The sequence below is a fragment of the Lacerta agilis genome, chromosome 13 (genome assembly GCF_009819535.1).
Source record: "Lacerta agilis isolate rLacAgi1 chromosome 13, rLacAgi1.pri, whole genome shotgun sequence".
In the NCBI taxonomy this organism is placed as follows: Eukaryota; Metazoa; Chordata; class Lepidosauria; order Squamata; family Lacertidae; genus Lacerta; species Lacerta agilis.
Genome location: NC_046324.1, coordinates 35,156,016 through 35,183,981, shown reverse-complemented (window position 1 = coordinate 35,183,981; position 27,966 = coordinate 35,156,016). Strand labels below are relative to the sequence as shown.

The following is a 27,966-nucleotide window of genomic DNA, read 5'->3' as shown; positions in this document are numbered from 1 at the left end:
CAACAAAAAGGAATAAAGAGCCTTGCGGACTAGCACCTTGAAATATCCCGTTTCTTTTTTTCATTTTTGAAGCCGACATTTCAAAGGACCCTGTAAGGCATGAATTAATTACAGCAGCGTAGGCACTTACTAGGGAGTAAATCTATGGTTTATTTGCTAAGTCCAAAACACACATTCAAGAAGCCCGCGCCTCCTATCGTTTGAAAATCAAGATCCCTCCAGAAACCTGGTTTCCCGACTTTCTAAGCACCCGCTTGCAAAACCATCTGCACCAGGAGGTGGAGCAGAAGTGGAACCAATAGCCACGCTTTCGCCGCGCTACATTCTGGGAATCGTAGTCCTTCCCGCTTTTGCTTTGTGGATTCATTTAACTTCCTCGATCTCCCTCCCTCCCTTCCTACAGCAGCTCTGAGGACAAAATTCCCAGCCTGCAATACTTGGGTGCGGGGGTGCGAGCCTCCTTAAAGGTAGACCTAGAGGACGAGAAGGAAAGTCCTTGCAGGCTGCTTGCAAGGGGCACCCAAGCGGATCCTGCAGCGAAACTGTGGCAAAGGCGTCCCTGCTGCTCTCCTTCTGCTCTGCAAGCGGCAAGTCCTTTCCAAGGACCCCCCCCCCACGCCCACCTGGCTTGGGGGCTGCACACCCTGCTGACCCCCCTCACCCCCAAACCCCTCTTTTGTAGGATGAGTGCAGCGTTCGTAGCACCGGCGGGGGAGAGGAACAAGGAGCCTATCCTGAGGGTCCTCCGGGACTACGTGAGCCCCAGCCAGCCGCAAGTCCAAGTGCTGGAAGTGGCTTCAGGCTCCGGGCAGCACGCGGCCCACTTTGCCCAAATGATGCCCAACGTGCTCTGGCAGCCCTCGGATGTGGATCCGAAATGCATCGAGAGGTAAGGCGAGGCGTAGTAGCCTCGCTGCTGGGGCGGACCTGGGAGGTTGTTCGGATGGATCGTTGGAGTGGACTTCCACGGGATTCCCCGCCGGTCCAGTCTGGACACGAGGAGGGCCCCCTCCCTCCATCCTGGCGCTTTATAGAGGGTGTCGTCTGAAACGTGCTTCTGACGCGCTTCAGGCCTCGTGTGCGCTATATACACTGAATGCACTGACTATGCCATGTGGCTGGTAGGTGGTGGGTGTTGCTCCTCCCACCCACTTTTCACAGCTGGCTCGCGGGGGCGGGAGTCTGCTATGCCAGCGAGCTCCGTGCAGGAAACACACGGGCGAAACAGCCGTGCCCAGCAGCGGGACTGAACCCCACCGCCGCCACTACTACCCCACCCATTAGCTGACGTCACCCAATGACACCAGCAGATTGGCAGGTGGGCTTGGTTAGGGGGAAATGGATCAGCCTGTAGAGCAGGAGTTCCCCACCCATGATGAAGTTATTGCATTCACAAAACGATGGCTTTTCTCTGTCGCTCCCCCACCCCGCAGAATGGAGGTACAGAATCTTCTCTGCATTACAGACAATAGTTAAGAAATACATGTAGTATTAGCCTGTGCCCGCCTGTAAGACTAATGCTGGAAATTAATGGTTTTAGGGCTTTGGTCAGTATAAAATGTTTCATTTGTATTTATTTAAAGGGATTTAAATTAAGGGTGCCTTAAATTGAACCTGGAAACAAACTGGCACCCAATGTAAGCGATACAGGATTGGCGTAATAAGTCTGGTCTCTAGCTCCTACCAGCACCCTGGCAGCTGTGTTCTGTACCAAATGCAACCCTGTGTAGTGAGCGTTATTTTATTTGTTTGCTTGTTTTTTCTTCTTCTAAGCATCTTTAACTGGTCTTTAACTGAAAGAGCATCTTGAAGGTTTCTTTCTTTTTCCCCTTCAGGTTTACAAAACAAAAAAACAGATACCAAAGAGAGAGAGAGATATAACACGCAGTGAAAAAAAGAGTGGGGAAGGAGGGGGGGGGAAAGCAAACTCAAGCTCCAGCTTTTAAAGCTGCTGTTCTGAAAATGACCAGCAGGGATGGAAGCAAATCAGAAAGCCTGGTGGAATGGCTGTTCCTAGGTGACAGTTGAGGGAGGGCAAAATAATGTAAGCTGTAGTTAAAAAGTGTCCCTTAAATTGTACTTGAAAGTGAGCTTGTCCATAATGATTGGCCAGCTTCATTGTTGGGGGTGCCTAGTTGGTTGCTCTGATTTTTGTACGAAGGCCGGTCTAGGTGGACCTTGACCAGGTCCAGCAAAGCACCTCCGATGCCTCTAAACACAGGATCACTGAGCACTGCTCTGTTACACGTTAACTCTCCAGCAAATCTCTGTATTCATTCTGGTTTTGCAAATCTGAAACATATTACAAGAATCCTTGGGGCAGGTGGGGCTGGGGAGGAAAGTATACCAAGCATGGCCGAAGTCAGCCCAGCCCCTAGTTTAGGGGATAGCGCAGACCATAGTTTAGTGTCAGGTCTATAATTCTTTGAAATTAGTACCAAACTAATAGTACATCACTCGTGTAATTAGCAATTGCTTTAGTGGTTGGCATTTTTTTTTTTTGTTAATTAAAGTAAATCATAGTCACAGGATCTGGATTGGGTTCCTGGCAGGAGGGGTTGATGGCTACAGGGGCCTTTCTACTTCATTCGCACTGCAGTTCTGATCCAGAAACAGCCTCCCCCTCCAAAAAAACTTGCTTTCCATTGGCACCTAAAATGTCCTAAGAACATTCATATATTAAGCTAACACTCTAATAGACATGCTATAAAAGGAAAACAGGATAGGGAGAGGAGATGAAAGCCAGCTGCTGCTTAATTGGCCAATGGATGAGGACAGGTCAGTCTCCCCTTTTCCAGGAGAGTTGGGGGGGGGGAGGAGACAGCCTCGCAGTGGCCCTTTAGTCCGGGCAAACTACAGAAAAAAAGCTGGAACCTGGGCAAAATTGCAACATAAACGTTATTAATGCCATTTTTATGAGAATTGGGTGTAGAATAACATATTAAAAATTAGACAAAATTAAATGACAGGAACACTGTGAAATCGTGATTTCAAAATGGCCGACCTGCTGTATCAATTGTATTGTATTTCGATTAGTTTTCTCAACTTAATTGTGTGTATCCTATGTTTTTTAATTGTTGATATATTAGGAAATGTTGAAAACAGTCACGTTCTTCTAGCTGCCGACAATATTGATCACAATATTCTTACACTGTTGGTGAGAACACATTCCATGGTATGGGGATGATAGCAGCAATAACCCCAGCAAAAACCTTTTCTCGTTGTATTCCAAGAAAGAATATATTGAGCTGTGACTTAAAAGCTGCTGCATCTATCAACGTTCATGAATATCGATTTGCATCCAGTACTCTCAGAGGCATTAAGTTTAAAATATTGCCCAATATCTATCCCACAAATGTCAAAGTAGATCTGCTGTGGAAACTGTCAAGGAACTTTGAACAACCAATGCCTGGCTGGTCTGGAATGATGCACTTAATACATAATAACCAAAACAACCAGAAAGTTGAGAAATCATCAGTACTTTTCCTACCTATCATTGATCTGAAGCCCACTGAAATGACTTGCATCCTGTATACCTTAACATACCGTGTTTCTCCTAAAATAAGACACCGTCTTATTTTTTTTTTTGCTCAACAAAACACAGTATGGCTTATTTTCAGGGGATGTCTTATTTTAACCGTGTCGCATCGGTACGCTGCATAGCCACACCTCTCCAGACTGTTTTAATGGGAGGTACCACGTCACTATGGCTTATTTTCGGGGTATGGCTTATTTTTGGGGAACGGCTTATATTTCGCAAATGCATAGAAATCCTGCTATGGCTTATTTTATGGCTATGTCTTATTTTAGGAGAAACAGGGTACCTACGAGATTTAGCTCTTAAGCACAATATTTGTTGTTGTTGTTGTTCAGTCGTTCAGTCGTGTCCGACTCTTCGTGACCCCATGGACCAGAGTACGCCAGGCACGCCTATCCTTCACTGCCTCTCGCAGTTTGGCCAAACTCATGTTAGTAGCTTCAAGAACACTGTCCAAGCACAATATACCAACTATCATAACATTTGATCAGCCACTCTTTTGGAAAGCATCACAAATAGTTCATTCATCATGTGATGGTAGTGCTCTCAAGGACATCATTCTATTGCTTGGTTCCTTTCATACTCTCATGAATCTTCTTGGGGCCATTGATACACTCATGGCAGGATTGGGCCTTAAAGAAATCCTCGAAGAGATTTATGGGGAAAATACAGTAGTGCATATGTTAAATGGGAAATCAGTATCAAGAGCTTTTCGTGGACATTTGATTCTCGATTCATGCTTAAGTGCTGAAATAATGTCGCAGATAATTGAAGATCATTCAGAATTCCCCCAGGGCTTAAAAGAAGCTTTGCACTGTATGATTCACTAGTGTCCTGTAACAAAACTATAGAAGAAGTGGGTTCTTCACAGACTATGATACACATAAGCTGTGCATTGGATGCAAAGAAGAGCAAACTGAAAGCAAACTCAGCAACAAGTAAACTATGGCTTAAGTATCAAAATATGGTTGATCTTGCTAGAAAACTCATCACAGCAGATAGAACTGGTTCATGGAAAATGCATATTGATGCCATACATCAGTGTCTACCCATTTTCGCAGCTGCGGGTCACCATAATTACTTGAAATCAGCATACCTATATTTGCAGAATATAATTCTGTTGCCAACAACAAATGCCACTGTTTCTGCAATGTTTGAAAAAGGATTTCATGTGATACGCAGAAGTCAATGGTACTGGGCAGGATTGGGTTCTGACTTAGTAATCGAACAATGTCTGATGCGCTCTCTTAAAACTACAGGGGGTTTGACCAGAAGAAGTGGATTGACTGGCATTCAGAGAGCAGTTTGGTCTTTATCATTGCCTGTATCATCAGGGTATAATCTAGCTATGCAGGAGTTTACCAATGTGTCATATTCATCAAGTGAACAACACAAGGAACTATCTAGTGCAAGGCTGATTAGAGACAAAAGTGATTCACAACTGGTATTGAGAAAGTTGCAAGCATTCTCGCCATTTACACCCGAGTCAAGTCTGCGTAATATTGTAACAGGTGTAACTGCAGATTTGGCAAATGTTAATGTGCATGAATTGCAAGAAGTTGGTAAGGTCATTGTAGCTAAACTTATTGACCAAGAAGTTTTTGCATATAAATGTAAGCGTTCTGACAAAGTTAAAACATTAGCGTTCTCTGCTGCACTGAAAATTCCTGGAGATGATGAAAGAACGATTGACCCAGCATTGCTGTTTCAAAGGCTATTGGACATTGTTAACACAGGCGAACTAAATTTTGAAGAAGTGCTGCAGTATGAATTGTGCTCATACCCACCTTGATTGTTCAAATCATGCTCTATACCCAGGAAGGCTGACAAGCCACAGATAGTACATGTTATCAAAAAATATGTGATGCAGAAACAGAATAGTTGTAGTACCGAATACGTTCCAAGAAGTGATCAATTCGTGTTAGATGGTGGTCCGCTGCTGCATTGCCTTAAATGGAAGAAGCATGAAACGTAGGATGACATTTGTTGTTGTTCAGTCGTTCAGTCGTGTCCGACTCTTCGTGACCCCATGGACCAGAGCACGCCAGGCACCCCTATCCTCCACTGCCTCCCGCAGTTTGGTCATACTCATGTTGGTAGCTGTGAGAACACTGTCCAACCATCTCATCCTCTGTCGTCCCCTTCTCCTTGTGCCCTCCATCTTTCCCAACATCAGGGTCTTTTCCAGGGAGTCTTCTCTTCTCATGAGGTGGCCAAAGTACTGGAGCCTCAGCTTCAGGACCTGTCCTTCCAGTGGAACATTATGACATCGCATACTAGTGGACAAAGTAACATCAGCAAACTCTTTCGTTGCACCAGAACGTCTACCACCAACTACATCTGCAACAAAATTCCATAGTTTTCGATCATATTACCAGATAATGGAATGGTCATGCCACAAAGAGGGTTTACGACCTAATGACTGGGGTTGGATGATAAAGGAGGACAACCAGCTTCACCCTGTGGTGTCAGACATGGCCCCTGCACCTGAAAGTCTTTTGAAAGTTATCCACTGTAACTGCACCACTGGTTGTTGTACATTCCGTTGCACATGCAAAATATATAAAAAAATAGTTTTCCATGTTCAACAGGTTGGGGTCAGTGCCAGACCATTGGTTGTGAAAATGTGTTGTTGATTGAACATTGTTCTGATATAGAAGATGATATGGATGAGTGATGTCTGCTTTCGTTATTTGTAATACATAATAAAAGTTCTGGTTCAAGCACCTTATTGTGACCTTGTTTCAATGTACCATTGCTTTCACTTTGTTGTTTTTAGCAAACATTTAAATACAGAAATTATGTAGCCTAATAACTAGATCAATGACAACTTTGTATTATTTTCCCTGATGTTTGGTAACAACAATTAAAAAACATAGGATACACACAATTAAGTTTAGAAAACTAATCGAAATACAATACAATTGATACAGCAGGTCGGCCATTTTGAAATCACGATTTCACAGTGTTCCTGTCATTTAATTTTGTCTAATTTTTTATATGTTATTCTTCACCCAATTCTCATAAAAATACCATTAATAGCGTTTATGTTGCAATTTTGCCCAGGTCATTTTGTATATTGACCGGACTACTTGGTAGAGGCCTCAGTACTTCTCATTTTAAAAGTGTACATAAAAGCTGTGGACGGCAAGTGCGATCTGGGAAGAGGCATTCTGTCTGTGAGAAAACCCTTTTTAAGGGCAACGTTGGCTGCTTTTTCCTTTTTTTAGGAAGGCTGTGGGTCATTTCCCTCCTATGCACAATTTATGCAGGTTTAATTGCATGAAGAAGCCCCCAGGTTCAGTCCCCGACATCTCCAGGTAGGGCTGTATGAAACCCTCAAAGAGTTGCTGCCAACCTTTGTAGAAAACACTGAGCTTGGTGGATCAAAAGTTGCCTCCTATGTTCCCACATTCAGACTGTGCGCAGTTAATGGACTTGTCTCCTACCCTGATGGCGCTCCTGTCCCTACTGAGAGCAAACTGCTGGTGCCGGCTCTACCGTTGACCCTTGCCCAGTCTGCAGTCTGGCTCTCTTCCTTCTCTTTCTAGCATTTCTGAATTTATCAGGGCGTTCCGCCTCCCGAATGTCAAACCACCCATTTACTTGGATGCATCGCGCAGCTGGGAGACGTGGGGCGGCTTGCGCCCGGACTCTCTGGACCTCATTGTCAACATCAACATGATTCATATCTCGGACATGAGCTGCACGGAGGTGAGGCCGCTCTCCTGTCAGCCTGCAATGGCAGTGAAAGTCTGTACTGTGTCTGCTGGGAAGTCAAGCCCACTGAGCTGAATGGGACTTCATAATATTCTTATTTATTTACCCAACCTTCAAGCTAAGGTGCCGGGGTGGGTTAGGACAACAGAAACACCATCCTAAAAACAGTTTGAAATGTGGTGCTACAGGGTGATAATATGTGACTTGTGGCTGGGAAGTTCTTGCAAAGTATGATTTTATGTGAATTTGATGGCATCCCAGGACTTATTAACGACCGTTCCGTTGTGCTTCCATGGAATCATAATATTATTTGTAGTGCTGGATTTATCTCTCTGCAATAACCATTTGTCTACTCTGTATAGTTTTCTTTTTATAGTTTGGTGACTATATGACACCAAACAGGCAAGCCATTGTTCATTTCTGTATATCTTTTAAGTTTGTAATGTTATATGTGGAAAAATAAAGCAATTTATTTAAAAAGTATCACAATCACAGGAATAAGGTAAGGCCCTAAAATATCCATCTAGGGTGCTGGAAGGTAAAAAGGAGTGTCTTCACCTCTTACTCCCAAGTAAGTGCATATAGTGGGAACGGAGAGCTTTTTACTGCCCATTTCTGCAATTTGGATAATGCCTTTTGCCTGCCTGATCAAGAGAGAGAAATTGGGGTGTGAAGGAAGAAAGTAGTCAGCTGTAAAAAAAGAAAAAAATTACATTAATGACTCCACCCTCCTTTGCCTTTGGCCCCGCCCACCAGTAGAAGCAGACTGCCAAGCGCCACCTGAGCCAAATGCTTGCTGGACCAAGTACCTGGCCCAACACTGAATCTCCAAATGCCGCTGAACTCCAGGTCCCATCAGCCCCATCCAGCATTGCCACTGGTCGGGGTGGTGGGAGTTGTGGTCCAGCAACATCTGGAAGCGGGTATCATGTTGGCAGGGGTCAATTGGATCTTCCCAAGTATGGATCTTCTCAATTGCACAACCCTAAATCCAGTTCTGCAGGATGGGGAAAGAAGACACTGTTTTGATTTGACATCTTGGAAGCTTCCTGGCAGTAGGTCCAAGTCATACCTAAGTAGCTCCTTAACTGGTTTCTACTGGTAAGCAAAAGCAGGTCAGTAAGTCAGGAAATGCTTATAAACTGGAAGTCAGTAAGTGTGTGTTGCAGTAGTAAATAGTAGTAGATGCATGTTTAGCTGTGAGCTAGCAGCAGAACTGATTTAAAACAAAAACCTTGCAGTCTCTAGTTACTTATTTTAACACGCCTTGTTCATATAATCATAAACAGCACCAAGAACGGTGGCACTTAATTTTTCCCCAATATAAGATTTTAACAATCTGCTTTTAAGTGAAACAACATCCATTTAGATGGTTGATTTGTAAATTCTCAAAATATGCTCAAACTGATCCATTTGAGGGGGGACGAAAGCCTAGGGCGGTTCAAATCCCCACGATGGGGTGAGCTCCCGTTGCTGGTCCCTGCTCCTGCCAACCTAGCAGTTCGAAAGCACGTCAAAGTGCAAGTAGATAAATAGGTTACTGCTCTGGTGGGAAGGTGAACGGCATTTCCGAGCGCTGCTCTGGTTCGCCAGAAGCGGCTTAGTCATGCTGGCCACATGACCCAGAACCTGTATGCCGGCTTCCTCGGCCAGTAATGCGAGATGAGCGCCGCAACCCCAGAGTTGTCCACTACTGGACCTAACGGTCAGGGGTCCCTTTACCTTTAATCCCTTTATATCAAATGGTCTGTGAGAGAAAGCAAGTTTTCAGGTTCATTTGGGTTCTTCAGCAGGCTGAATGTTAAGGGACCAAACAAAAACTGGAAGGAAGGAGACAAACCTTAGTTTCCTCAGGTATCTGAAGAAGTGTGCATGCACACGAGAGCTCATACCAAGAACAAACTTAGTTGGTCTCTAAGGTGCTACTGGAAGGATTTTTTTTTTATTTTTTTATTTTGTTTTGACTTAGTTTCCTCATAAGAATAATGGAACGGGGAATGTGTTCTGTGGAGTTAAGTGTATTAGTCCTCTCAGTTCCCACTTTTGTTTTTGTATTTCTCCTTAATCTTCAACCCAAGCGTTCCAGCCAACTCAAAAGCTTGCTTTTTTGTTTGTGTACTTTTTGCAGCCCAAATGGTCAGCTATGGCATACAAGATTTTTCAAAAACAAATAGTCATTGCAAAGAGAGGGGAGTGAGCTGGATTGGGAGAAGGTTGAGAGTTGGGGGCTTTAACCCTTAGTCTCTGCTGCTGCCCTGATTGGATGTGCCTTCCCCAGCTCTCCCATCAGTGAGTTGCAATGAAGGCAGTTACACTTTCCTTGCTTTTGGACTTGAGTGGTCTCTGTGTAGCTAATGCAAGCGCCATCTTGTGGTTCTTGGCTGAATGTCCTTCTAGCTAACAACCTTTCCTGGGCTGTTTGCTGATTTAGGGAACTGGCATCACCAACAGCAGAAATCTAGTGTGTTGATCCCAGTTGCTTATACACCTGCAAATGGCGCACCGTATGGCCAGCTGAGGCTTTTAGCATAGTGGCACCAGGCCTTTGGAATGCCATCCCCTTTGAAATCAGACCAACACTAACAATTTTGATATTTTGCTGCCTGCAGAAAATGCTTCTGTTTTCCCAAATGATTTTAGAGAATTAATTTAATTCAGTGTTGGTCATTTCTCCTGTATCTTATGATTTTGTAATTTTATGGTGGTTTAACAGATTTATTATACACTGCCATGAGACCTTTTTCAATGATTTGGCAGGTTAGAAGTACACGCAGGTCTGGCTTACCGAAAACAACGTGTTTCCAGGAAATTATTAGTTATGAGATTGTTTGCACTAATGAGTTGTTAATTTCCATTGATTCCTGTGGGGAAATTAATGTGTTCCCGCCCACAGAATTTTGACCCCCAAAAGCAAAAAATATTTTTAAAAAATGCTCTGATTTTGTCCAATTGCTTCCTTTCCCTTCCTCCCTATGTTCCTCAGCCAACCAGCAAAAGGCAAACAAGTAAATAAGAAATGTTTTGTTTGGATATCTGAATCTGTGGTGTGTATAGTAAGGTTTGAGTACTAATTCACTGTGTTTGGAGAAGTGAATTTTCACACATTGAATGTTCATAAAGCGGGACCTGCGTGCATTCCTACAAACAGTGAGAGAAATGCACTCTGCACATGCTTAGAGGAAGCATTCCTGAGTCTACATAGAGTCCATTTCCCTCACCATTGTTGAGCAACTGCATCTATGGAGTGGAGGTAGTCTGAAGATGCCTTTTGCTCTGGAAACCAAGCACAATTTTTCAAAACTTACATTGTGCTCTTTTACTATTCCATAAGGAATCTGCAAGAAATAGAATTCGACACACAGGAAAGATCCTACTGGAAAGATCAGTTGCCACTTTCTTGCTAATTTTTGTACATATCCTGCAAATGCTTTGTGATCCTCATGAAATCCACTCTTTCCAAATGTGGTTGTTAACCTATTTCCTTTGCATCTTGTTTAATTATTCCCTGCCCCCCCCCCCCGCCCCCAACCACAGGGTTTGTTCAGAGGAGCAGGAAAGCTGTTAAAGCCTAAAGCGGTGATGGTCACATACGGGGTAAGCTGTCAGTCAGGATCCTTGTAATCTAGATGCTGCTGCTGCTGAAGCAGCCTTTGCCAAGTGGATGGCCTCTAGATGTTTTCAACTACTGTACAGCTCCCATCAGCTCCAGCCAGCAGTTAAAGAAAACAAAAAACATTGTGCAAAACTTGCAGTTCCTCCCAACTTGCTAAATTCTCCCTGTGTTGTATGGTTTTGGCTACATATGCATAAAGCAATGGGAAATTTCCTTCCATTTGCAAGTAGCAGCAGTGGAAGGATTTTTCTCAGGACTTAAGAGGAGCAGGAGAAATTATATTTACTTTTTTAAAAAAAACAAAAAACCTTGAATTTTTTTTTTTTTTTGCAAAGATGCTTTTAATGCCACATGTAGTTTTGACCCTGAGCGTGATGGTACAAGGACCACGAACTCCTTTATATTGAGTCTCCTTAGAACAGCCTTCCCTCAAGCTGGCGCCCTCCAGATGTTTTGGAGTATAAGTTGTAGGCCAAAACATCTGGACGGCACCAGCTCGGGGAAGGCTGCAGGTGATTCTGTGTATAGATTCATGTGATGTTTTGCTTCGGTCTTGGTTTGTTTTTGTTTTTTTGTGGATGTTGGTTGCATTCGTTGCCAACAGTATGCCATGTCCCCCCTAGTGGCAACCCTTGGCTCTGCAGAAAATCCAAGGTGCTTTCTCTCACACTGGCAACTTTGAGGTACCGGTAACAGGGCTGATGGTTGCTGGGGTTTATTAAAGCTTTCTGTAGTCTAAGCCCCCCATAAATTCTGAAAGCTTCATTAAGAGGAACTTAGCTGTATCTGCTTGATACCCTTTGTCTAAACTGTTTGGTGTGTTTTTTCCCTGCCTGATTCCACCCCAAGCCTTATGCTGTGAATGGCTGCATCTACCCACAGAGCAACGTGGACTTTGATTGCTACTTGAGGCAGAGGTAAGGAGGAGCTAGGCCAAATCGAAGGAGTAGCTTGTAGCATATAAAGCAGCTTTGGAACTAGTTTACTGTGCCCTCTCAGCCATTTCCATCTGCAGAAAAGGCACTTTCAAAAGTCCTGCATAATGTTCATTCTGCAACTGCAAAGAATCTTAACTTTCAGCATGGCAGAAGGTACCATTAGGAACTCCCTGCTTATTGATATTAAGCACTATTCCTGATGCTTGCTAAAAAAAAACCCACAACTTTTTTGTTTGTTTGTTTCAGCAAGTCTAGCCAGACGTAATTTTATCAGGCTCAAAGATCTGTTGGTTTTTTAATGTATATTTGGATGATTTTATTTATGGCTACTGTTTCTCAAGTGTCTGGGTTTGGGGGTTATTTTTGCTATTTTTAAATGGTGTGTTTTATTTTTGATTGAACAGTATATAAAATAAGGAAGAGTGGTGTGGTTCTACTCCTGAGATTTACTTGGTTGACATCTGCACCATCCATTCAAAGCACTCTTATACCACTTTAAACAGTCATGACTTAGCACTAAGCATCCTCAAGATTGTAGTTCATTGAGCATTGTTAGGAGGCCCCCATTCCCCTCACAGAACTACAGTTTCCAGAGTTCCCTGGGAAGAGGGATTGACTGTTACACCACTGTGACAACTGTAGCTCTGTGAGGGAAATCGGGGTCTCCTGGCCACACCTGGGGTAGTCATGACTGCTAAAGAGGTATAACACTGCCTGGCATGTAAACCACAGACATGGCCCAATTCAGGCCATCGTTAGCCACACACACAGAGCTACAATTCCCAGAGTTCCCTGGGAAGAGGGAGTGATTGTTAAGCCATTGTAGGAATTGTAGGCATCACCTCAAGCAGGATTCTGACATGTGTGGGTAGGAAACCCTCATGTGGAGGCAGCAGTGTTGCTCTCTGTATGTAAGCACCTCTCAAATACAGTGATTGACTTCATTCTCTCTCTGTCTTCTTCCCACTCCCAACCACAGAAACCCAGCCTGGGGCCTCCGGGACACGGCTTTGCTGCAGCAGCTTGCTGAGATCAATAGGATGTGGCTGGAGAGGATGGTAGGTGGTCGTAGCAACCTAAAGAATAGGTTTTGGGGAAGGGGGAGAGTGCGGCCCCACAACTGTTGTTTGGCTCCTATTCGCTCCAGTTAGCGTGGCTGAGGGATCTGGGAAGATGGGCACCTGTCAGGGATGGGTGTCAGGAGCATAAGTCACACGACATCAGTAAAGTTAACTCTTTATTCAAGGAAGCAAGTTCTTCTCAGGAGGCCAGGCACAGTAACCACAACAACTCTTCCCAGTAGATCTTGCCCTAATGATGCAGTTGCGAGAGCTGAAGGTCCCTGCCTTCCACAGCTCTCTAAATCTCCTCCCCCCCCCCCGGGTCCTTCCCAAGCAATTGGAGACTGTTGTGCCTGTCTGCTCCTCCCTATTCTGGTTCTGGGAAACCAGTGGGGAGGGGATCTGGTCGCAGCAGGAGCGGGTGACACCCTGACTTCTTCACCAGCCTGACTCATCTCTGCTTCTTGGCCCCCCTCCTCTCCAGTCTCCTCTTCTGTACTGTTCTCTGCCACAGCCTTTTCCTGCTCACCAAACCCTGTTGCCCCTTCATCTTCCGACACATCCTCAAAGTTTGCTCCTCCTTCTGCCTCTGACCACTCTTTGTCATCCCACTACCAATCCCCTGGCTCCGAGCCTTCTTCCCCTGGGAGTTCCTTTGGGGTTCCCCAGCTGGTTTCTCCCACCACTGAAGTGTTGTCGGCCAGGAACAGCTGGAATAGCACACCCCTGCAAATGGCAGCAGGATGTCTGTGGGTGAGGGAGGGGGGGAAACGTGTTGCAAATAGATTTGGGAGGAGCAAATTTGTCTCTTGGCAAGTGCCTTCACTATGAGAACACTGTGGCTGTGTTCTCCCTCCACTGCTGTAACCAGTAAGACTCTGGGGATCAGTTTCTGGGAACAGCAGGTGGAGGGAGTGTGTAGCTGAGGATCTCTTAGCTGTCTTCCCAGAGGCATCTGGTTCACCATGGTGAGAATGCAGGGCTGGATGGGCCTTTGGTCTGATCCAGCAGGGCTCTTCTTGTGTTGTTCTGAAGCAGAGTGTGTTAGACATTCTTGTGGGTCAGGTGTGAGGAACCTTTGGCCCTCCAGATGTTACTGAACTACAACTCCCATCAGCCCCAGCAAGCATGGCCAATCGCCAGGGGTCAACAACTGGAGGGCTAAAGGAGGTTGCAGACTTTGGGCTCTTAAATTCCAATGGCGCCCTGTACAGCATTAAAATTTGATGTCCCCACCTCCCTTTCTTCAGCATTGTTGTGGCACCCCTGCAGTGTGGCACCCAGTATCACTGCACCAGTTCCACCACCCTACAACCGCCTCTTCCAATGGTTCCCCACACCTGCTGGGCTCTCCAAGCAATTTACTGTAGGTTCCTCACCCTCCAGGGTTCTGAGTTGCATGAAGAGCCTAAGGAACTGCCTTATATTGAGTCAGACCATTAGTACATCCCATTCTGTATTGCCTGCACTTGACTGGTTCTGCAGAATGTCAGAAAGGGTTCTGTGCCAGGGCTGCCCAGAGATGCTAGGGATTGAGTGTGGGACCTTCTGCATGCCAGGTAGATGCCCTACCACCGAATTATCGTCATTGCCTACAGGAGCAGGGCAGATTTGCCAGTGCAGAAGTTCAGCCCCCAACATGTGGAGAGATGTAGGAGAGGAGAAAGTCGCACCAGGGAGGAAGAGGGTCTAGGGAATGTGCCCCTCACTCTCCCCACCCCCTGCAATGAGAATCTGGCTTGGAGGGGGAGACGCCTGAAGAGGCCTAGTGGTGTCTTTGGTTGAACTGTGCGCCTGCGTCCATATAATGTGGCTGTCAAGTATCTCAAGTAACCTCAAGATTTTCTGCTTCCAGGTTGACATGCCTGCAAACAACAAGTGTCTTGTTTTCCGCAAACACTAAGCCAGCCCATCCACTTTCTCTGCCAAGGAGAAGGGACCACCAAGGACGGTCAAAGTGTCGCCTGCCATCGCCAAATTTGCTCTGTGTCTGTCGTGCTCAAGCCCACCAGGTTTCTAGTAGATTCTTCGGCTCCTGGGTGAAAATAGCTCTTGGTGAGATGGGAATGATTTCCTGTATGAAGATCTGCATCAGGAGAGAAAAGCCTTTACAGAGAATGGAGCTTTGCCCAAAGGTTTCTGGCCAGTGTTGAGCTAGCACAGGGATGGAGGAGCTGCAGTCCTCCCAAGTGTGCTTGGACTCCCAATTTCCATCGGCCCCCAGGCAGCATGGCCAGGGGAGGAGGCAGAGATGGAGGGAACTGTGGGCCCAAGCACATCTGGAGGGCCTGCAGGTCCCCAGCTAGCCCGTTCATGCTTCAATTTTGGTATTCACTGCTGGTTTCGACGGCATCCATGTACCCATCTCAGACCACCTTTGTCTCTTGTGCATGATTATTATCTTTAGCCTGCTTCAGTGAAGGCTTTGTTTTCAGGGCTTATTTGATGGAGACCTCTATGTCTTTTGACCCTGTACTGTGACTTTTGGGTTAGGGGGGATTTCGGAGTAGAAAATATTAGGGAATATGGGAGGAAAGGAAAGCTCAGAATGACACTTCCCCAAGTAACTGAAGGCTATTGTGCAGAGCTAGATGGATTTGATGACTAGTACTCTTTACAGTGGAAGAGGCTGGGACTATTTATCTTTCCTCCTCCTTCCCACCCCGCCCTCCAAATTCTGCTGTGTTCCTTTTCTTCCCATGCTCCTTAGAGCAAAAGTCAATACCACAATGTGCCAACAACCCACCCAGTAAAGGAGAATGGGAACTCTTTGGCCCTTCAGTGGTTGTTGGACTCCAACTCCCATCAGCCCTAGCCTCCATGGCCAATGGTCAGGGGTGATGGGAGCTGTAGTCCAACATCATCTGGAGGGCCACAGGTTAGCCATCTCCCTGGGCGAAAGAGGTGCAAACCCTCAATCTCATCAGCATCATTATTCTGTTTATGAAGGGGTGGCTGTGGGGGAGACTGTTGTTTTTTATGGCGATATGGAGGCCTGCAGATTCCTCCCCTGCACTCATGGTTAGGATTTTACGCCATATGAATTCTGACAATACAACACCAGACACATCCAGATAAACTGCATGCTATGAGATTGCTGGGGCTGAACCATTTGGGACTGCAGGTGTGGGTTGCACAATTGAATTTCCCCCCACATCAAAATTTCCCTGCCCAGGGAAAACTAGGATGTGAAGGAAAATGGCACTATGCTAGCCTTTCCCCCAAATGTTTTGTTTTCTGAATTCAAGAGAGTTTTAACAAAGTTGTTAAAATACTGGGTATTCAATAATGTAATTCCACACCTGTATTCTGAAACGCTACCACCCCAATAACATCATACCCACCTGCATCTGTAGGTTAGCTTACAGTCTAGCAGCTTTAACATGTCTTCAGCTGAGTAATTTTTTCCTTCTTTGCCTGTTCCAAGTGTTCCTCAAAAGAGGTAGCGAATCACTCCAGCACATCTTTTTAAAAAAAATCTGTATGAAGTAATAGTTCCCTCTAGTGGTGATCTGTAGAGCAGCAACAATGTATAGCTAAGGGTTGAGCTCTTGGGAACAGCAAGGAAGAACTTTGCCGGGGAGATCTGTGTGGATGTAGTGCTGTGTGGACTGTGCTGCATTTGGGTGAAAATAAATATATTGCTTGGGTATTGCTATGTGAGAAATGTATTTGTTTACTGTACTCGATTGAAGTACCGGAGCTTTACTCTCCTACGTAGCCTAGGTTGATGATAAGCAAGGCCAAAGTTTAGATTAAATATTTGTACCCCCACTTTTCTGTTATAATAGTGTTCAAAGCCGCTTACATAACAAAGGAGTAAACCTTGCAATATGTAACCTGAGAAGATAAAATCAATTTGATACAGAATCCATCTCTGAATAGGAGTGTACTGGATCAGGCAAATGACCCACCTAGTCCAGTATCCTGTTCTGACAGTGGCCAACCAGTTGCCCAGGCAGGGAGAATCAAACAGAACCTGAGAGCAAGATCACTCTCCGCTCTTGAGCTTCCAGCGTCAGGCAGTCATCACCAGAAGCATTTTCCCTCCCGCAGTAGAACTAGAAAGGGTTCATGCAGACTTTAAGTGGTTGTTTTCCCGTCCATTGCTGCACACAGCAAAATAACCCCAAACTGATTATCCAAATAAGTGTGGCTCTGCATAGGATTGCTTGTGACAGGGAGGCAATTCTGCTTTGGCCAGCACTGCTGTACGCCCACAATATTGCTTTAAGACAGGCTGGGGATCCTTCAGTCCTTTGATGTTGCTGAACTACAACATCCGCTGTGTGGAGGGCAACGATTTCCCCATCCCTGCCTTAAGAACAAGTCCAAAAGTGGAATAGCCACGTGAGCACTTCAAATCAATGCCAAAGAGGATCTAATTTCCTCATCCAGCCACATTTGGGACAGGTGGTTGTCACTTTCTGTTTCTCCCTTAGCAATTGTTCTTCCTTCCTTAGGTAGGCCCCTCTCACATTTTGCAAACTCTGCTCCCCACCTGCATGCGGCTACAGTAAGCCTGTTTCTCCCCCTCCCCTTTGCCATTATTTGATGGGAGGCTAGTCCTCATGACCTTTTTAGCTTGTGATGCTGGGCTAAAAGCAGAATTTGCTTTTACAACAGGAAAGAAAGAGGCTGGTAGAGAACAATCTCCAGTGTAGAAGGAACACAGGATTTCTTTTCGTTGTTATTATTATTATTTCCACATAGGCTGGGCTGGAGGGATGTCACAGGCGCAGATAAATTACAGCTCTCTCTCACACACAAAAACAGACAATAGGTAGTTACAAGCAATAATGGAGCTCATTGAAACAGTAGTGATAATAACTGAAAACATCTAAAAATGAGAGGCAGGTCCGTGGAGGTGGCATGGAATAAAGATTCATCCCTCTGCACTCTGGACCCACTTTGAGGCTCATGGGCTTTCCAGGAGCGCCAGATTTGTCCTGCCAGTCTCCAACCCAGTCTTTGCATAGCTGCAGCACAGCACAAGAAAAGGAGTGCAGAGTCTCTTGGGGAAAGGGACATCAACCGTTGTCTGCCTTCCCTTCTCTGCCACAGACAAACAGCAGCTGCCACTGCCGCCCATGCTAGTCCTGGAACCGGTTGAGAAGTTCGCACGTCTTCTTCTCCAGCAGCTCATGGATCTTCTTGACCCGCTTGTCATTGGCGGTCCGGACGTAGCTGTTGGGGTCAAGGACCGCCATGCCTTCCTGCACCTCGCCCATGATGATGAGAGGCCCGTCCTCGGTGGTCATGTTGGGGCAGGGGCAGTTCCAGTCCATATCTGTCAAGGTCACCTCCAGGTACTTGATGTTGAAGAATTTGAGGCCCATCTTCTCGTCCTTGAGAATGTCATCCAGGGCAAAGCGAGCAATGCCAGAATCCTGGTCCTCGATGATCTCCATCAGCCGCCCTACGATGGCGAAGTCGCTGCGGCAGAGGCTGGGCACCATCTTGCTCTTCAGGCGGCAGGCTTTGCACTGCAGCATCTTGGGGAAGGGGCAGACGTCCTCGCAGCTCTCCTTGCCGTCAAAGTTGTTCTCGTTGCCTTCGCAGCCGCCGTAGATGAAGGAGTGGCACTGCTTCATCAGGTGGTTGTAGGCCCAGCGGGGCTCCCAGTTCTTACAGGGGCCCTGCACGATGGGGAGAGTGCAGAGGTTGATGGCGTTATTGACACAGGCCAGTTGGCACTCTTCGTAGGTATCGAAGTGGTTCTGGTTAGCCCCACAACCGCCATAGCGGAAAGTGGTGCACAAGCCTCTCTTGGAGTCAAAATGCCAGCGGACTTGGTAGGCCTCGCATTCCTGCTTGTCAGGCTCCTTCAGGCACTCGCCGGGCGGGAGCTGAGGAGGGCTGGATGCCTTCGGCTCCCCTCTGGAGTGCTCTCTCTTAACAACAGACAGCGGGAAGTCTGCCCTCAGGAGCCCGGCAGAGTTCCTGGCCGTGCAGGTGTAGATCCCGGCATCCTCCGGCTGGGCGTTGTAGATGACCAGCTGGCCGATGTTGGTCACAACCACGTTGCCATACATCTGGTCGGGCCGCATGATGAAGTTTTCCTGGTGGTCGCTCTGCTTCTCCCACGTGATGTCAGGGCGTGGCCGCCCACTCACGTCGCAGTGAAAGCTGACCGTGCCCCCCACATAGACCAACTGGTGGAAGGGGTTGTTGTAGAGGGCCGGTGGTATGGGCAGCTCGGTGCCTGTGCCAGGTGTCGGGTGAGCTGTGGTCTCCATCGGCACCGGGCTGGTGTTGGGCCAGGTGAAAATGTACTTGCACGGCACCACGGCCAGGCTGATGCCCCGGATGCAGGCCTCGGCGTCCATGTAGCACTTGTTGTAGTAGGTGAGTCCGTCGGAGGCGCAGGTGAAGTTGGGTTCCTTCTCGCACCTGTCTTTGCACTTGCAGACAGGCTGCCCATCCCAGATGTCACAGTCTGAGCCCTGTTGCGTGCACACAAAGCTCTCACATGTGGCTTCTTGCACCAGCTCCAGCGAGGAGAGGCTTCCATCTGCATAGCGGGCTGCCACGCAGCTCCGCAGGCCACAGACATTGGTGCAGCATTTCTCAAAGCCTTCGCAGTCCTGCAAAGGAGGAGGAGGAGCAGAACTTTTAGATTTGAGTGAATCAGCATTGTTTTTTTCCATCAAACTAGGTGTGACAGGGCCTTTTTGGTGGTGGTTCCCCAGTTCTGGAATGCCCTCCATTCTGAGGTGAGTCTGTCTCCACCCATTAACTTTCGGGAAGAATTTGAAAACACACCTGTTCACACAAGCATATCTGGTAGCTGAAGAATACTGTTCCTGGTATTCCTGAGATAAAATAGCTCAGTTGGCAGACCATGAGACTCTAATCTCAGGGTCATGGGTTTGAGCCCCACGTTGGGCAAAAGATTCCTGCATTGCAGGGGGTTGGACTAGATCCTCGTGATCCCTTCCAACTTTACAATTATATGATAGCTGGATGGAAGTATGCTTTTACCTGCTATTGCTTTTAGAATGTTTTCAATTGTAAGTTTTAACATTTTAAGAATGTTTCTGCTTTGTTTTTAAGTTGTGTAACTGTTTGCCACCCAGGGCTCCTTAGGGGGGAAGGAGGGGTATGAATTCAAATTCAATAAATAAATATGCATATAGGAAGCAGCCTTATACTGGAGTCCAACTAGTCCAACTAGTTCAGACAAGGAACTATCTCAGTCCTGCCAAGGATTGAATCTGAGACCTTCTGCATGCAAAGCAGATGCTCTATTATGGAACTGCGGCCATTCTCAAGGCAGTTCCCACTCCCCGGAAATAACAAAATATGCAAGAAATGGCATCTCCTATAACAATTAAATCACATTAAAAAATAGTTCACAACCAGAAGTTTAACAACAAAAAACACTACTACTATTTGGCAGAGTAATCCTGTTGTTTTATTGGACAGCTGGTGAGTTTTAGCTGGATTTTTGTATTTGGGGGCTGGGTGGTGGTTTGGCTGGCTTCTTAATCAGTTATGTGTGGTTTTGTATCTTACTTTTATTCTAGTTACAGGTGGGTACTGGAAAGAATTTTTTTAATTTTTAATTTTGTTTTTACTTTTATTCTGGAAGTCTTTATTCTAAACCACACACACACACACACACACACACACACACATATGTAAGCAGTGAGTGCACACTAAGTGCAAAATGAAATCAGCTCCCATTAAAACAGCCTAACAAAAAACAACAATTAATATACAGCTTAAAATCAATAAAACAAACATAAAAAGCAAATAAACAGATTCAGGGGGCTTCATACACATAAACCAGGGCCCAATTTCATAGGTCAGGAGAAACCTGGGCAAATAAATTAATTCTATGCTGGTGCTGAGGGAACACTTCTGTGGTGGAGTTTCCAAAACCTTGCTGGCTCACTCCAGCCAGAGTGGTGTTGCGGTGCCTTTTCCTTCTCTAAATTGTGGCCATGATTTTTCTTAACCCCCACATTCCGCTTCTCTCATACAAGTTGTGGTAAATGGAAGGGAATTAGTTACACCAGCTGCAGGATTGGCATACTTGACGGCCCCTTTGGGGGAGGATGAAGGGCAACAAAGAGGTCTGGCTGATTCTCATTTGCCCCCAAAGTGCCCTGTTTCCACACATACACACACTACCAGGGATACATCCACTCCTGCAGAAGGTCCCAGGTTTGATCCCCAGAACCTCCAGGTTAGGACTGGGAATGTCCCCTGCCTGGAACCCCTGGAGAGCGGCTGCCAGTCAGTGTCAACAGAACTGAGCTGGATGGATTCAATACAGTCGTACCTCGGGTTACGTATTTAATTCCAGGTCGCTGTACGTAACCCGAAATGTACATAACCCGAAAAATGCACTTTGCGCATGTGTGAAGCGCACAGAACGCTTCTGCACGGATCGCGCACGGCGGGTTACACTTCCGGGTTACGGGAGTTCGTAACCCGAAAAGTACGCAACCCGAAGCGTACGTAACCCGAGGTACGACTGTATAAGGCAGCTTATTTTGCTTTTGCGGGAAGACTATAGTAGCTCAGTCATAGCTCAACATCTGCTTTGCATTCAGAAGGTCCCAGGTTCAAATTCTGGCCTCTCCCAAGTGCTGCTGGGGAAATCCTTGGCTGAAAGGCTGAAGAGCCAACTGCCAGCCAGTGTAGAAATTACTGAGCTAAATAGACCATTGGGCCTGATTCAGTATAAGGCAGCTTCCAAGGGTTTTCTGTGGGTGTGCCAGCGACGTTAAGTGCCATTCTGCAGGGGAGCCTCCCTCTGTTGGCAGAACAGCAGTTAAGCAGCATCTATTGGCCCCTCAGCTGACATTCAGCTTGCTTTAGGATTGCGGCCTAAACCACAAGCCCCTTGAAACAAGTGAGGAAGGAGGGCCTTGATGGAGTAATCCTCCACACACAAGGGGGATTAAAAAAAAATGAATATGGAGGCCCCTTCATACGCGCCCCCTTTTAACACCTCAGTGAGAACTGGAGCAGGTTCAGGGATGAATTAGAACAGGTTCAGGGATGAATTATTTGGCTCGAAGGGAGGGAAGTCTGTGGTCCAGAGAATGCACCCATCTCCAGCTGAGGCAACATGGCTTGTCTAGGGCTGTCAGCACCTCCCTCTGGCATCCCATTGAAGCGAAAAAGGGAGGCAGAGAGAGCTCAGGAGAGGCTCAGACAGGAGAATCATCTCCTGGCAAACTCCCAGCTTTTGTGGAAAGGGCCTTTTTCTTTTTTTAACCTCATGAATCAACTCGTGTGTGTGAGGGAGAACAAAATGGATGCCCCGGTAGTAGGCCGCTTCACCTGTGCTCTGCCCCTGTGTCTAAATACATAGCTGCCTGTGTAAGGCCCCATCTCCTCTGTGCAATTACTGCAGCAGCATAACCACCTTAAACAGCCACGACTGTTTAAAAGTCATGTTTAAAAATCAGTGATACTGATTTAAGCACATAGTGCAGATGGGGCCTACGGGCCTCCTCTGGGTTCTGACCTAGCAGAAGCAGCACCCCAAAGTCTTCCTATATGCTTATATATGGCTGTCAAGCAACCTGCCTCTAATACACACCTCTACAGTGGAGGCTGGTCCATAAGGGTGAATGTGGCCCATCAACCTGAGCTTGCCTGCAGCCACCTGCCTGCATTCTTATTACAACCAGTCCTGGGAGCTGTCCTGCCTGTCAGCTTCCTCTTCCTCCTGAGTCTCAGTGTTGTCACTGTAGAACTCAACAGGGAGGAGGAGGAGGAGGTAGAAGAAGATGGGGACAAAACCAGAATTAGTGGGCTCTGCTTGTAGCTTAATTCAGTTGGCTCTGGCTCCATTGACCCTTCAGTTCCCTTAACCAGGCCTGGGCAGTGGAGGACGTTGGAGTCTCAAATTTCAGTGGCGCCTTGTGCAACACCAAAATCAGCCCCTTTGCCTCCCGTTGCATTTCATAGTTGCGGCACCTGCCCCAGAAGCTCTGCACCCAGTGCAACTGCACCAGTCACTCTCCCCTAGATTTGGCTTTGGCCTAGGGAACCTGTGGCCCTCCAGGTGTTGTCAGAATCCATCTCCCATCACCCCAGACCATTGGCCACGTTGGTCATGCTGGGCTGATGGGAGGTGTCGTTCAACAATGTTTGGAGGACCACAAGCCCCCCATGCTCTAAGCTGTGAGGTACAATTTTCCCTCTGAGGTACTTGTGCTCTCACTGGGGGGAAGGGGTGGCATTGCTGCTTCCTTATCACATAAGTTGCTTGACTGAAATTGACCCTGACTGGGGTGGGGATGGGGGAACCAGTTTACCACTTTGAGCAAAAAAGATTGTTTTGGACGGTCTCTCACACAAGGGAGTGAGAGGAAGGGAGGGATTAATTGGAAAGAATTTTTCAACTCCCTTCCCAGACAAAAATGAGGTAGCACAGCCACGATTTGACAAAGCTGATTGATTGATTGATTTCTATACCGCTTAATATATTTAAAATATTTCTAAGTTTATAGAAAACTGAAGCAACAACAGACAACTAAATCAAAATATTACAAAAATAAACAGCTGCATGTAAAATCAATAGAAAGTTACTAATATATATTAAAAATCAGTATAAGTTCATTTTCCTTCTGACACACTCTCCCTCTCAGCCTCCAGGTTCTCACCCAGGATCCAAACAAACTCTCAGATAATCCACAAAAGTATTACAGGGAGAAAAGTTCCTGGAAGCAGCAGTCATCACCCTGGACACTCACTCTAGACTTGCTTTTTATAGGCAGGTGGATGGCATCTTCTCTGGCTACCCACATCTGTGTCCCATTCAACTGTACTCTCCACACCCAGTTCCAGGTACAGCAGGTTTGCTGAGTTTCCCATGAGGTCCAAAGGATGGGAAGAGGGTCCTCCCTCCACTCACAGCTCTTTCTTCACCCTTTGTCCTCTCTTTCTTCTCCTCCAGTTGCAATCACATATGCAAATATATAAATTTCCAGTTATGCGGGGGACTGATAAGAGAGATGAATGGCAAAAGCAGAGGATGAGGCTTAACCAAGTATTTGAGGGTGGGTGTTAAAGCCAGAGTCAGGGAGGGTCCTATTCTGGTTTCCTAGCAACCGCTTGCACTTCCCAAAGAAGGAAGGACCACTTAACACAAGAAAGATTTTCCTACATGGAAACATATTGTATGTTGTTTCCTATGTGATGGTTTATACTGTGTCCTATTATAGGAGTGGGGAGATGTGGGTTCAAATCTTCACTCAGCTAACTGGGTGACCCTTGAGTCGGTCTCTCTTTCAGACTAGCCTCCCTCACAGGATTGTTGTGAGGATAAAGGGGGGGAGGAGCAAGAAAGCATGTGTGCTGCCTTGAGCTCCTTAATGGTTTCAAATGTAATAATAAAAATGATGACGCATGGAAGTCATGTAGGGGCTTCCATTCCCTTAGCAGCAATTACCATTCCCATCTGTCAGTGGCGATTGCACCATTAGCATGAATGGGTACTGCTCCATTAGGGTGAACAGGGAACTGCCTCACCAACCTATGTCTGCCCACTCAACTTGCCTGCCTTCTTTGAATCAGATAATTGTAGAGTTGGAAGGGACCCTGCGGGTCATCAAGTCCAACCGCCTGCAATGCAAGAATCGGAACAAAACCATCCATAACAAATGGCCATCTAACTTCTGCTTAAAAACCTCAAAGGAAGGAGAGTCCACTCCACTATCAAACTGCTCTTACTGTCCGAAAGTTCTTCCTGATGTTTAGTCAGAATCTCCTTTCTTGTAACTTGAAGCCATTTGTTCATGTACCTCCAGAGCAGGACAAAACAGGCTTGCTCCATCTTCCATGTGACAGCCCTTAAGATATTTGAAGATGGCTATCATATCTCCTCTCAGTCGCCTCTTTTCCACTGTTCCTCTTACTTAGAACCAATCTAGGGGGTCGTACTGCCTGTCAGCTTCCTAAGTCTCAGTACTGCCCTTGTAAAACTCAGCAGAGGAGAGGGTGGGGTGGGGTGCGTGAGACAATTATTTGGCACTGCCTGTCATTGGCACGGGCTCCACCTACCATTCGTCTCTCTGCTCTCCACTCCACCAGTCCCAAGGGGCATTGGCACTATGCCCACCTGTGCTGTACTACCAACACCAGTGATATGTCTACTTGCCATGCCAGTGCCACCTGTCCTGGGGCAATGCAAGTGTGATAAAGAGCCACAATGTGGGTTTCTTCCACATGTCTCAGGAGTGTGGGAATGAGGCACACTGTAGCAACTTCCACACTTGATGGAGTACCGTTAGATACTGCCCTTGGACTGTGTGGTATACAAAGCAACTTCCTTTTCTCCTTGAGCCGCCTGGCTCATTCTGAGCTATGCATATACCTACTATCATGCACATACACTGCAGGATGCATACAGATAAGGTGCAGAAGTTCCCATGACCCTGACTGTTCACATGGAGGAGAAAAAGGGACAATGTGAACCAGCCTTTCAGCTTAGTCCTAAGGCTGAGCAAAATGTTACCGTTTCCCAAACTGGAATGTATTCATGCACACATTCATGAGCATTGGCTCCTCCACTGCCCACCCCCTTGGAAATGCAGCATTTGCTCAAGGATGACCCGAGATATTATTTTCTTCTTGGAGGTACACCAAAAGCTGCCACACTCAGACCATGGGTCCATCTAGCTCAGCTTTATCTAAAACTGGCTGCCATACAGGATAATTTCCCAGCCCAACTTGAAGATGTTGGAGAATTGAACCAGAGTTCTTTGGTGTGCAAATATGTGCTCTGTCACTGAGCCATGACAGATTAGCACCGGGGAGTTCTCTTGTGCAAATATCATTTGCGCTCGTCCGAAGCTCCTACGAGTTTCATTGCACATAAGAGTTCCGTGGTTGATTGTGCCCCATGGGTCAGAACTGTTTCTCTCTCCCATTCTGCCATCCTTACTGGCACCCAAAAACCTGACACCACTTGAGGAGTCAGTCCCCCTGTACTGCTCCACTGGCACAACATATTGTTAGGTGAAGAGGGGGTACTACTTGCCCCAATAACTTGATTAGACTCCCCTATTTTTGCGACCCATCTAGACTAACAGACATCCTGCATCTGGGAATTGCTCGTGAGAGAAGGTGCGCAAAAAAATAAGAAACAAACGGAGGGAGAATTGATTACAGCTGCAACTTTTATACACAGGCACATGGATGTTTTGAGTTTTATGCAAAAGAGGGAATGTGTGTAGCTTCTGAAAAGGAATGGAAAAATAATCCTAAAATGATGTAGGCTTATTAGCCTAACAATCTGCAGTATCTTTGAAGCATCCAGAGAAGCAGATAAAATAGATCCTTTGAGCATGTACAGAGTGTGTCTCTCTCTTCCTGCTGAGTAAATGCAGGCACCGTCCCTTTGCCCTTGCTGGCAGAGAGAAGGAACATAAAAAGCTGCTGAATTCTGAGTCAGACCACTGGGTCTATCAAGACCCTCCTGTGTCTCAGATAGGGTTCTTTCCAGACCTCTTAACAGCGGGTCTTAAAAAACAAAAACAAAAAAACTCGAGGGAAGCTAGATTATCAGCTGCACCATAAAGTTTATTGAGCATATAAAGCTGCCTGATGCTGTGTCAGATCATTGGTCTGTCTAGGACAGCACTGCCTACTCTGACTGGCAGTGGTCTCAGCAGAGTTGGGAATGAACAATGCCTATCGTGGACTTTTTTAACTGGAAACGCCAAGGGCTGATCCTCAGACTTTCTGCCTACCAACCAGGGAAGGGCTGTGGTTCAAGGGTAGAGCATCTGCTCTGCACACAGAAGGTCCCAGGGTCACTCTCTGGGGTCTCCAGAAAGGGCTGGGAGAGAGACGCCTACCTGGATCTCCAGAGAGCTACCGGGTGTAAAAGCAGGTGCCACGCTACTGAGTTGGATGCAAAAGGCTGTAGCTCAATGGCAGAGCATCTGCTTTGCATGCAGGTGGTCTCCCAGGTTGAATCCCTAGAGATCCTGAATGCAGGAGAGCCATTCCTGCGTTTTTCAGATGAGGCACCTTCCTAAGCCTCCCTCTGTGACAAACCCTTGAGCGACGCGACCTCCCGGGCTGAGCTATTACACTTTTGCCATAGAAGGGCATTTCACCCGAGGGGAGCACTGCAGCACCCCCTGCTGGCTAGGCCCGGAACTGCACGCCGAAGCTATCGCAAAGCGGGTGGGAGAGAGAGAGAGAGAGAAAGCGCTCACCTACAGCGTCCCCGACTCACCTGATCGGCCTGGCACTCCCTCTCGCAGGTGCTCTGCGCATCCACCCACAGGTTGGGGTTCAGCTGGTTGGGGCACACCCCTAGGTGGCTCATCCTGATTGGTTGCAGGCTAGCCCCTTCTGCCAGGAGAGACAGCAGAGACAGGATGAGTGAAGGCAGCATGGGGTCGCGAAGGTGCTGCTCCGCTCCGAGCCGTCGCTGGCCGCCCTCTCGCTTCGAGCCCTTCCCGAGGAAAGTCCAAAAAGGCATCCAGCCGCGCCACCAAGCTCTTGCCAGCCACTGCTGCGCCTCCTTCTTTTTTCTTGTTCCCCCACCTCCAAAAGAGTCTTCCACTTTTGCCTTGTGTGATAGACAAAACAATCACATTTGCAAAGAGGCTGCGGGTGGGGGGGTGGGGAGGAGAGTGGGGAGAGGAAGGTGAAGGGAAGGGAAGGGAGGAGGGGGAAATCACAAGAAACCAAAGAAAGCTCTTCTTCTTTTTCCTCCCCTCCGCTCTTACACCCCCCAGCACACGCTCCTCGTTTTATCGCCTGTCCTTGACGCGCCAGTGTCCATTCTGCCTTCTCCCACCAGCAGCCAGACACGAGGCCTTCCGAAAAGCAGCATCACTTAAAGCGCAGCCGTCGAGAGGGGAAGGTCCATGTTTCATCAGCAAATGGGGCTCCCAGTCTCTTCCCTCGAACTTCATCCAGTTGTGGGGTTCGCCCTCCTCCTCCTCCTCCTCTTCTCTTCACTCAATGCGTTCTCTTCCAGTTTCTTTTTTTAAAAATAAAAATAATAAAATCCAGGCGCAGGGGCAAATGGAAAGGTGCTGGATCTTTTGGAGCCAGCAGGCCAGAGGCTAAGGGGAAGAAGGTTCTCTAGGAAAGGAAGATGTATAT

General features: G+C 46.8%; 2 protein-coding genes across 2 annotated transcripts; one reads left to right on the top strand and one right to left on the bottom strand.

Moving 5' to 3' along the window:
* Positions 1-395: 395 nt before the first annotated feature.
* On the top strand, positions 396-16,522 carry METTL26 (methyltransferase like 26). Its single transcript, XM_033167290.1, has 7 exons — positions 396-467; positions 683-889; positions 7,090-7,252; positions 10,793-10,852; positions 11,721-11,788; positions 12,789-12,867; positions 14,726-16,522. The coding sequence occupies exons 2-7, from the start codon at positions 684-686 to the stop codon at positions 14,771-14,773; spliced, it is 624 nt and encodes a 207-aa protein (XP_033023181.1). The 5' UTR covers positions 396-467; position 683; the 3' UTR covers positions 14,774-16,522.
* Positions 16,523-17,550: 1,028 nt separating this feature from the next.
* Positions 17,551-27,385, bottom strand: WFIKKN1 (WAP, follistatin/kazal, immunoglobulin, kunitz and netrin domain containing 1). Its single transcript, XM_033167293.1, has 2 exons — positions 27,086-27,385; positions 17,551-19,457 (listed from the first exon to the last, which is right to left on the bottom strand). Exons 1-2 carry the CDS (start codon positions 27,332-27,334, stop codon positions 17,964-17,966), a joined length of 1,743 nt encoding a protein of 580 aa, XP_033023184.1. The 5' UTR covers positions 27,335-27,385; the 3' UTR covers positions 17,551-17,963.
* Between the last annotated feature and the right edge of the window lie 581 nt (positions 27,386-27,966).